At 40.3% G+C, this 12,022-nt stretch overlaps 1 protein-coding gene across 1 annotated transcript in view; it reads right to left on the reverse strand.

Annotated features, from left to right (window-relative positions):
• CFAP61 (cilia and flagella associated protein 61) overlaps nt 1–12,022 on the reverse strand; it is an 85,011-nt gene that overhangs the window by 38,139 nt on the left and 34,850 nt on the right. Inside the window, exon 16 of the mRNA XM_065739498.1 lies at nt 1,580–1,707. Within this exon, the coding sequence (XP_065595570.1) occupies nt 1,580–1,707 (128 nt within the window). The remainder of the gene's footprint in view (nt 1–1,579; nt 1,708–12,022) is intronic.

A 12,022-nucleotide genomic window follows, 5' to 3' on the forward strand; every position in this document is an offset into this window, starting at 1 on the left:
GGGGCTTACAAATTGATTCAATCTAGTTATTTTTAGTGCACGTAACCTTTGCAAAGAGTATTAGAAAATTCTGAGTAAATCAAACTGAATTGTATTAAAAGGTCTTCACATCGATCAGATTTTCTTTAACTGCTGCTGCTGAGAAAGTTAAAAAATGTTTCTTAAACTTATACGTGCGATAATACAACTTCTGAGACATTTTAACTAAGCACTGCTTGCTTTTTGCATTCTCAGAGCAGTACTCAATTTCTCATAAGCGAGAGCACTCCATCTGTGCAGTGCTGAAGATGAGTGTTCTCCGGTGTACAAGGAGGACATGTTCTGCACAAACTCTTTCTTAGAATATAGTTCAAATAAAACTTCTGGCTGAGGTGTCTCAGAGGTAGAGAAGATTTCCCCACAGCATTGATTCTGCCTGTGTGTCCTGTTCGCTACAAGAAAAGAGCTTCTGGGTAAGGAGGACAGCTTTAGATTGTTCATACAGTTTGTAATGCTTTCAGACATTTCTGGTATGTATTTGAATCTATTTGGAGAAGAAAATTTGAGTAAAAATTGCATTCTAGCACACACAGACCAACCTTCTGAGAACCCCTTAAAATTGGTATGGACAGGGAGAGCTGTAAGTGGTGAGATAGCAGAGAGGGTCTCCCCTTCCTAGCTCTGTAAAGTCTATCACACAGTCCTTGCCCACCAGTTTACCTCTGGCTTGGAGAGTGGAAGGTATAAAAAATAGTTGCATTTAAATACATTTATTCCCCTTCATAACCAGCTTAAAACAGTTGCTTTACACCAGTTTGGGTAACTTGAGGTAAATGGAACAATTAAATTGACAGTTTTACTGCTAAAAAAAATATTTAATGTGGGCAGAGACCCTATACTCTTGGTGGGTCACTGGGCAGACTTGTGACTGCTGGAGAGTCCTCTACTAGCCCCTTCCCACACTCACTCTGCAATAAGAATGGCAGAGGAGCCAGAAGCAGCAATGCTGTGCTTCCCAAGCACTCCCGAACACCAATATCAGAAGCAGAAGGATGCTACCTCTCCTTAAAGGCAGCACAGAGAAATCACCACTCCAGAAGCTCATGTGGGATGTTTCTGCACAGCTCTGGAAACAGCACCACAAAGAGGCAGGAGAATGGGGCAGTTCAGACAGTGATCTGTGATTCTAATAGGTAGAACTAGCTTTGAAGATCAGTAGTGCTTTGCAGACCACACAAAGGGCTATGGACTTAATATTTTACCTACGGTATATGTGTATAAGAACTATGATCAGAGACATGAGGTATGTGGAATTCTCATTTTCTCTTGGCCTTCATTTTAAGGATTTACAAGGAACCTTAAACAAAGCACTTTCAGAAATCAGAGTCTGTGAGGTCTGGGACACCAGTCTTTCTACATCTGCAAATTAGACACTCTTAGTTTTAATGGTTAATACCTGAATACGGACTCAAAGCACAACTTCTTATTATTTTTTTATGCTAAATAAAGAGTCTGAGATGATTTTTACACGGAGGAAGCAAGCCCCTTCAAACGAAGGTAATGTATTTTCTCAGTAAAGGAAATCAAATAAAAACCTTACCAAAAAACAAGTGTTTCCAGAAATGAGATTCCAACATCAGATGCACCAACCACCACAATTTGGCTGTTGACAGACACTTTAGATTCCATTATCAGCTTTCGATTTATGTGGTTCAAAGAATACCTTGGCTGAAATAAATAAATACATAAATTGAATGAGTAAAAGAATGATCTTCAAGATGACATAAAATACATGAAAAATAACTGGAAAGGTCTGCTAAGAATCATTAAACCATCAGCAGCAATTCATTAGCTTGTATTCATGCAAAGCTTATTACAGCTCACTGCTATGACTTACCATTTTTTCCATGCAACAAGTTAACACAGAAGATAAAGGATACCAAAATGGTGAAATATATGCATGCTTAATAGTTCAGAAAATAATTAGCAAAGCTTAATGTTCTAGCTTCTCTTGAAAAGGACACCGTAGAATCTCTGGGTTAAAAATGCTGCTTCTTCTATAATGTTCTGCCATTTCACTAACTTTTGGGGAAAATACTTATGTGATGTTAAGAGCATTTTTGTAGCTTCCAAAGCAATTTTTACTCTTGTTGTTTTATTTATGGGAACAGTTTTACTTGTAAATTTACAACTTACATCTTACAGCAGAAAACACTCTCTTTCAAAACAATCATTTTTCTTTTTAATTATTAAATACAGAACAGCCACACCAAAAGCCACGCTGTCAAATCTGTAAGCTAACACAATGCTGCCAAGATCAATACTCTGGCAAAAATCCAGCTATGAAAGTTCTCATTAATAGCTTCTCAGCTTTCATTCTTCCTAACACATACACATGCTGATTAAGATAATTAAAGTTGTTTTTTTTTCTAATTTCCATAGTTCTCCTGAGCTAACAGAGATTCACCAGAAAAAAAAAAGAATAAAGAGACACCATTTCATCTGACTTTTTTTTTCCCTGCCCTGACCTATATTTAGTTTTCAACCTTCCAGTGAAAGACAGGGAAACGCTTTCCACTTTGTAGCACATCTCAGCATTCCTTTCGTGTTGCTTTGGGTTGTGTACACTCACATTTCACAGAAGTGTAGATTTATGGGTGCACTGAAAGGAGAAATAGAAATCAGCGCTACTTCTATTATTTGTCTGACGCTTCTGCATATTTCTGCAGTGCCACTGAGGAGGAAGGAATGTAGGACTTCTAACAGGTTTTCCTTTATTACTAATAGGAGAGAGAATGTTAAGAAAGTTAAGGCCTCCAACCTTCTTCTATACCATTATGGTGGAAACATTATGTATTAGTTGACAGAGTGCAATAGATGAAGAATGAGTGCTTTATTTTAGAGCTATGCTAACGACATTGACCTCAAGAAGAACATGACACACTGAGAGCTCCCATGTCATCAGTGATGACATCTCCAGCTGAGATTTCAGCAGGCTCACTACTGAAGCTGCATACCACATGAGGGCACTTTCCCACACCTTAAGGAAGGATTAGGGGTCAATTATTGGTGCACTGTCATTGCCAGGTAGTAAACAATTTAGAATGTGGCAACTAAATGTGTTCACTGGTCATGTGACTTTTATTTTTTACTGCCAGATAAATGTTCTTCTGGATGTAGTTCTTCACAGTGCAAGGATGACATCCAGTGGTTAGCGAGCTTCATCTCAGGGGCTGGATGCCACTGAGAAAATTCCAGAAGATATCTTCAGAAGTATACCAGCCTACGGTGGCTGCTTAACAGAGAAGGCAAATGCGTGAGGCTCAGTATGTGCCCACAGTCCCACAGGCACCAAGGAGCCCTCGCCAAGAGCAGCTGCAGAGCTGCCCAGACTGCATTAGATGAGACATCTTCAGACTTCTGTGAATGAGTGCAATGGTCTGATCCAACGCCAGTGCTTTTTAACCTGCAGAAACACCTCTTACAGCAAGATCTGCCAGTAAGAAGAGTATGATCATAAATGACACTTCAGAAACTGAAAAAAAAAAAAGCAGCGCCTTCTGGAGGAACAATGGTTAGTGATGTTTTTTGCTGAAACGTGGCTTTTAACAAAGCTAATAAAATGGTAATAAGAACATGAAGAGAATCTTCTTCTAATGTATCTAATCAACCAAAATAACTAGACAGCAGCGTTAGTCGCTAATAGGATAAACCTGATAGACCTTAGAGCGATGCCAAGTTCAAATATCTCTTTCCACTGCAGTGCTTTTATTTTTTACTTTTTAATGTACTCCAGCAAAGAAATATAAAGCAGTAATACAATTTTCTAGGGAAGAGTTGCATCTAATTCATGAAATGGTTTCTGTACCAATGATACAAAGGCAGTGTATGAGCAGAATATAGCTGTTTTTGTTCACCACACAATGGCCCCAACACCAACAGCTGTCATGCTTCAGAAATCACCTTTCTAGCAGCTAAGTACACTAAATGGCCCCAGGGAGTAAGGAATTAGGTGGATTGGTCCCAGAATACCACCTTATTTTAACAAAATGTCAGGACAAATGACTACATATGTTCCCCAGAGGAGTAATCAGACATCATAATTGATAGGTCAATAGCAAACTCTAACTTGTTTATTTTCTATCCAATTTATTAAATAAAACAGCAATCATTAACTAATGTAAGGCAAAAAAAAAACAACAAAAAACCAAGAACATTACTGCCGTTGTTAAAACAGGTATATGTAGCTCAGTGAAAAATACTTCTGTTGATTATCAAAATGAGCTTTTAAAATTTCTTTTCCTCCTTTCTCCTATCTGCCAGCCCTCGCCACTGCACCACCTGTCACATTGCTTCCACCTGGGAGGGCAGCAGGCCCACCTACAGCTTCCATTCCAGCTGCTGACAAAGACAGCTTCTCTTGATTAAACCCCAGGGGATACTTTTTCACGTGGACAGCCACTGCCATTCACTTAAAGGCCTCAAAATTCACCTCTGTTAAAAATACTTCAGTATTTCTCTAAATGCTCTGCTGACAACACAAGTCCTGCACATAACTCATGTCTCGTTTATCATCTGGATGATGAGCTCTGGAATGATACGCACTGCAATAGGATCCTCAGGGAGGTGGGTGAGTTAGCACCTCTGAATGTGTTTAAAATCTGTTTGGATGTAGTGTTCAGGGACGTGATGGTGGGTTGTTAGGGTAGTAAGATTAGGTTGCTGCTGGACTTGATGATCTCGAAGGTCTTTTCCAACCTGAGGGATACTAGGGTTCTGTGATCTCACAGCACAATACGCACAGATGTTTGACAGCATTAAAACTTCCCACGTCCTTCTCTACTAAGTAACCAGGTGGGGGAAAAAATGGAATAATGATTTGGTTTTAGCAAACACTAATGTGCTTTTTCCTATTTCAAAGCAGGTGAGGCAGTACCACACATCCATAGGGCATGCCCAGATCTACCCACTCCATTTGCATACTGCCTGTATTCATTGTGTGTTTACACACAACATACAAACAGCAACGGAGAGTGTCTTCTATCTCCTTTCAGATCTGTCTTTAAGCAACAGGCCCTGGAACTATGGGACCTTTTGTAGGATATCTAAACATATTTATTGCAATTGTTTCTAAAATAGGACTGGCTTTATGTCAAATTCTATGTTTGTTGATGAAAACTGGAAAAAAAATATTGAAACGAAAAATGAGTTAGACTGAGGAGTTTAGCTTTGATGCAAAGAAGCAGTGGGATGTTCTGAATTGGGTATTGGTGAATGCATCCCAGTAAAACATTCAAAGTGTGTCAAGGAGAGCTGTCACAGCCATCTCTGTAACTGTTCATGCAAAGAATCCATAATGCCAAGGCTTGAACTTGATTTTATCACACACTGAGTGCCTGAGCCTTATTCAGCCAAAAACAATCAAGTTTTTGCTAAATTTAAGGTATGTGAAAGTGCCACTGAATCCAGAGGGACTGAACTTTGAATTCAGGGCAATACCAGATGAACGTGGAACCAACTCATTTGCTTAATAGGCACATTCACAGATCCTTTATTACTTCTGGAAGGACCTCTACCCAGGAGCACCTTTCCAGCCCTGTTTCCTTTGATTCCATGCATGCCTGCAATGCTTTTAACTGTGCACTTGTACAGATAAATCAGAATGATAGTTACTGCCATACAGGATCTACATAATTTGGACTCTGCTACTTTAAAAACCATCAGAAGGAGTGAAGACAATCAGCAGATCTGTTCCTAGGCGAGTGCTTAGATTAGCAATAGTGGTAGGCAAACAAGAAAGTGAACAAACAGACCTGTTTTAATTTCAAGCTCTATTTGATTCACAGGAGAAAAAAAAAAACACACAAAAAAAAAAACCAAAAACACAAAAACCACCACCACAACAAAAATGCAGCCTAAATAACTTTAATTCCTTGTCAAAGAACCCTTCTTTAGAGCAGCTTGGTTCTCTAAAACACTTAGCCTTTCCATAATGTTTTTCATCTGTTGATCTCAAAGCCCTTTATGAATCAAGTCAGCATTATGATTCCCCTAGAAATTTCTGTATGAGAAAATGCTCATCTTCAGCTTCTGGATAAACCACAATCTTCCTGACAGTTCCTAGGACCCTCTGTGAAACCAGGGATTTCCTATCAAACTCCAGAAAGCAGCAAAAAAGAGCAGAGCATGGACACATTTAATTTCCCTGCAGAACCACCATTACCACAGTAAGAATCTGTTCTTTTATTATTATTATTATTTTAGCATTAACATTTGTGTTCCCAGCCCACAGAGGGCTGGACAGTTGCCACTTGAATGAAGATTTCATGATTGCTCAGCTTAAAAGAACATTTGTTCTTTTATGCATTTGGATAAACTCTAAATGTTGCTGTTTTCAAAGGGAATTCAGTTTTTTTCCCATTTTTAGGGCAAGAAAGTGATGTTCAGGAAGGCATAGGAACTTCAGCAAAGCCACTTAAAGGGTTGGCAAGAGGGTAAAGCACACAGCAGGCTCTCAGGGTGATTTTCCCCAGATTTCAAGGTAAAGAAATCAGCTTTATAGAAGTAAATGCTCATCTGTTGTTTTAAGAAAGTCTCTAGTCTTCTGCTGACAGTCATTGCTTTCCAGATCATTTTTGTTTATTCATTACTATTCTAAAAGATGTTTGGGGTGGGAGGGGGGAAGCAAGCAATAAATAGAAGCATTATTTTTGACAAGATTAAAAAAAAATACAAAGATAAGGGCAACATCTAGGAACTGCAGCCTGAAATAACTTCCAGATATTATCCATCTGGACTCTCAGCATCAGTGTGGAAATACAGGAGAAGCTGGATTGCATGGCTTTCAACTCTCTACTCCTAATTTGCTTAGACAGGTGTATTTCACATTACATCAAGAAACTATACTGATTTCCTCCAAGGAAAGCTCTAGCTGTGCCTGAAGGTGCAACAGAAAGCAGGAGCTGCCAATCAGACTCTGCTGATGCTGTGCTGAAAGTCTCCTCATCCTGCTCTTTGGAAGTCCTTGCAAGGAACTGCCCCTGGTAAGCTCTGAGTTTGTAGCACAGAGAAACGCAGCCAAACACTGGATAAAGGGCACCGAGGAGAAACAACGCGCTGAGTTAAAAATCCTAGCATTGGAATTACTCTGGAAATAGCAACTAGAATGGATGCTGGGCAGACAAAGCACTGCACGTTGCTCACCAGCGCTCATAGCTGATCCCAAGGTCTACTAGATAATGCTATCGATAATCCCTCAGTCATCTGACCAGAAGATGCCTCCATCTCGCACACAAACCCAGCATCCATAAAGGCTCCACGTGCTGCCAGCAGCCCTACAGACAGCGCTTCTAACTGACAGCACTGCTCAGAGCGGTGGCTCAGGTGGCCCCATCCTATGCCAAACTGCTCCTGGGGAGCGTCCTGTAGGCAGGCCATGGTGCCAGGCTGCTATGAGCGAGCGGCCGCAGCCTGGCCCTGCTGAGGAGGCCGGGGCTGGCGCTGAGCCCTCGCCTACCCATGCCCATCCGCGTGGAGATGGATCTGCTTTGTAGGGGCAGAGGTGTTCCCAGGAAGCTGGCACAGAAAGCGCTCCGCTGGGTACCTCTCTGGCACTCACACTGCACTGGCAGCTGCAGCAGGGATCAGCAGCTTCCTAGTGCGCATCTTTGTGCCATGCTCTGTGGCGTTGGTGAGAAGCTGGGGCTGCAGGCTCGAGGAACCAAGCTGTCCCTTGTGTTTTCCCTGAGGCCTGCATGCTTCCTGGCTGTGCAGTTCTGCTTCTCCGCATGTGAGCCGTGTAAATAATGCCAGCTCCCTGCAATGACATGCCTTCCCCCAGAGAACACAATTCACCCGTAACCAGTAACAGCTTCCTTGCCTTCTCAGCAAGAATAGCCATAGTTTCTCTATTTGAATAATTCAGTGTACCATCTGCCCCAGGCAAAACTGCAGGCAAGCCAAACAAGTTCTTTAGATTTGTTGGTGACCCTACCGACAAAATTCAAATTGCCTCAGAAGCTGAGCACCCAGGAGCTCCTATATGCTCCTGAATGAGCAACCTTGAAAAAGGATTGTATTCCTTTAAAGCAGAAAGATGCTAAATCGGGAAGATTTCCTTTAATAGCCCAAGACTTCCATAAAATGCTAATGGAACAATGTGAAATAAATGGGCCAAATAATTTAGAAGTTAAAAATTACTCACGTTTCCAATAACTGCACGACTTAAATATTCATTTTGGTAAAAATGAATCTTTAATTTCTAAGACATCTGAACACTAGTTGAATAGCCAACCTAACCTTCATTGCTAGTCACACAATCCTCCACTTCCACATATATTCTTTACAGTGTATTTCCACAGGGCAGAAGCAGAAGGCTTCTTCCAAGTCCTGGTCACACGTGCAGGACCCTGAGGTGGGCCCAAGCATTTCTCTGCCTTAAAAGCAGAGCTGTGATGCTCTGCCCTATTGCACAGAAAAAGAGCTTCTCAAATATTCTTCAATTCCCACTCTTAGTGGCATAATTACTAAAACTCTACTAAGCTGCTGTAATTTCGAAGTGAAAAAAGTAGATTGCAAATGTTCTCATTTTAAATCAAAGCTCATTCTTTACAGATCAGAAGAGAAGCTGGGGTTTAACAGACTGAACCAAAGCCATTCAAAATTAGTGGGAAGGCACTCATTTATTTAAACTGGAGCTAAAGGTGAATGGTTATGGAACAATACTTTCCTTTACCAGGGCCAAGGTCTCATCATTAACTTAAAAAATGTTTCCTTAACTTCTCGTGCTTATTTTAGTGTCTTGTTACACTAGAATACATTGAGTACATGGCCTTGGAGTAGAATAAAAAATAAATAAAATGAGGAATTACTTATAAACGGCAAAATTATAGATAATTGGTAATATCACTAGCATTTCCAGACCCTAAATGATTATTTCTCCACAAAGACAGGAACACCTCCTCGGGTGTTGGTGTTTAAGCAAGTCCTGCTTCACCTCTCTGTTTCAGCTCCAGAAAGTGAAAAAGGTTTCGTCCCAAGGACTTCTCTTAAGAAAAGTAATGCTACATCTGCAAATAATAGATACCACTAGAGAACAGCACCACAGCATCGAATTTCATACCAAAAATAATTAACACAACTTCTAAACAGTAGGAGGACACAAAGGATTGATTTCAGCTTACTGTAGTAGTCATTTTGGTGACCACAGCTGCTGTCACTACTTCACTTTGTAATAATCACCATTACCTTTATTTGGAAAAAGCATCTACTCTCTTCTTGCGAGCTGAAATCATACCCTTCCAAGGTCTCTCTTTGGAAATGCTTTGAAAATGCTTTAAAACAAGTCTGACATGTTTTTAAGCAGAAATGACTGTTTCAGTTTGCTGCAAATGTCACTAACACCTGTATGGCACTGACATCGTGCTTTCAAAATAAAGATAGGTCATCTTACTTTTAATTTCACACATGCACATAAGTGGTAAACATTCAGAGCATTCCTGTTAATGATGCCATCTGGTGCCTCCCATAATTGTGTAATATTCAGCCTTCCAAACAAGATGTAATGGCAGCAACACACAAAACCCAGTGACATTTACAGTAAGGAAATTTATTATCAGCCATCAGTTCAGAATGACTGTGTTTGCATGACTACTGGTGCTATAAAATTGTCACCTTCACTGAGCAAGTGGAGCTACAATAAATAATGGATTTAATCCATGCATATACTACAAAAGCATAAAAAATTCATTACTCAGGCACAGTAGCATCTTAAGCAACAGTTACTTCTTTAAAAATTAATAATACTTTACTGGTTAAAGAAAACTACATGTCAAGCCTTTGTTTATAATACCAACATGTTCATATACAAATTGTAACACATAGGAATGCTTCTGTTTTTACTTTGATACATCAGTCTTTATATTTAAAAAGCAGGGAATTCTCTTGCCCCTTCTACTTCATGCTCTTTTTTTTTGCTACAGTCATCCTCCACTATCATAACGGAGGCTTACTATCAGGAAACAAAACACAAAACAGAACACCAAAAAAAACCTCCCATGTTTCAGCTACTTTCCACATATTCCATGGCCTCACTTCAACCCAATAGAATAATCTGAGCCAGAATGAAACCTCCTATTAATACAGATTTTAAATAAAGTCAGAATACACTTCGAGGCAGAGCAGACAGGTATGAAGTAAAATAGCACCAATGGCTTTTCTTAGCTTCTCTTAGTAATGCAGTTTTTTTATGCCTGAATAACATTAGAGAGAAAGCACGCACAGAATTATGGCTAACTATTTCTATGGTAGAGGGAAGCACCAAGCAATCTTCCCCTCTGTCATTTCATGGACAACTGTCTGGCCTTCTGGGCAACACTCAACTCTTGAACAGTAGTGAAGTAGACTAGCTCATCCAACTCAAGCCTGAGTTTAGCATCTCACTCCAGGTTTTTGCCCATCCCTCCTTTGCTCACTTCCTCTTGTCCCAGTTCACACATTTCATCTAATGCACCTGGTAGCATGACTTCATAAGTACAGAATTCCTTGAGACAGGTTTTGTGTGTTTTTGTTTGTTTGTTTTTTTAATACGATGTTGTATGGACTTCCACAATACTCAAATTGTTTGCCCTTCTTTTTATGAGCAGAAAAAAACAGTTCTGAACTATACAGTGTAACCTGACATCTTGAATGTAACCATGACACAAAAATATATATAATAAACCCAATAACTTGAATAATAATGAAAGGGCAGAAACAAGAATAATCTGACAGATGTGTGACACTTTTGTTCTTTGTTGTGGATCAGTTATTCTTGTTAATTATATCCCTTTTATTGATAATTACAGGAAGCAGATGGATAACAGAATGCTCCCAGATGGTGAGAAAGCAAACAAGTTTACAAATTGTTTATTTATGAAGATATCATTAAAAATTATTTCATTATCTACAGTTTTCTGCTCCACCAATAATTACAGGCATCTTAAAGGCCAGCAGCACTTCATACAATATTTAGTATTCTATTTAGTATTAGTCGTAACCAACTGTTTTCTAACATAACATGACTGAAGTGACTGACAGATGTGCAAAACACAATGATAATCTAATCTGTTTTATCACTGTGGGAATTAAGATTTTGAATCCTTGGATCTTCTGCCAGTTGGTGTTTCAATACTGTTTACTGATTCAGAATACAAAAATCAGAGATTTTCTTTTGATTTTGAACAGCTGTAGAAAGCATTTGATCTAATGAGCAGACAGAAGTTTTTTCGTGTCTATGTCACGAAACACTGTAGCATGGCAGATGTGCAGGCTGATGCAATTTTGAGCTAATACGTTGGACCTTTGATATGCCTGCTGCAAAAGAGCAGGCTGAACAGGCATCCCAAAGCCTGGGCACTTCCAGGACCATGTCTCTGTACTGTGCACTCTCCACCTGGACACAGTGCTCCAGGTGAGGTCTCACAGCACAGAGCAGAGGAGCAGACCCCTCACCCTGTTGGCCACACTGCTTGGGATGCAGCCCAGGATGCAGTTGGCTGTCTGAGCTGTGAGGGCACAGTGCTGGCTCATGTCCAGCTGACATCCTCCAGTACACCCAGGTCTTTTTCCGCAGAGCTGTCCTCAGTCCTTTCATCCCCCAGCTTGCATCAATAGAAGCAGGCGTGAGCAGGCCAGAAATCCATGCAGGGTGACACATGGGTTTTCCTCCTTTTTTCTTTTTTCCAGACACTGAAGTTGATTAGAGAGTTTCAACAAAGTGCTGAGGAGAACACGTTACCACAAACAAAAAACAATTCCTGGTGTTCATCTGTCTGCAAGAACTAATCTAGACCTGCAGAGAAACCACCTCTCATCTGCCCACCCAGGATCCAACTGAACTGGTAACAACTGGGAATTAGCTGAAGATAGAGCCTTCCTGATTTAGATCACTGCTTCAGTTTCTGGCTTTGGAGGAAGGAAGCAAGGAAGAGAGTCATTCTGGGTCCTGTTTATCTCTACTGGGTCACTATTGACAAATGAATCTCTTCATGCTCACAAGTAGGCT

This window comes from Cyrtonyx montezumae, unplaced genomic scaffold (genome assembly GCF_038088225.1).
Source record: "Cyrtonyx montezumae isolate F1298 unplaced genomic scaffold, pur_monq_1.0 scaffold_24, whole genome shotgun sequence".
In the NCBI taxonomy this organism is placed as follows: domain Eukaryota; kingdom Metazoa; phylum Chordata; class Aves; order Galliformes; family Odontophoridae; genus Cyrtonyx; species Cyrtonyx montezumae.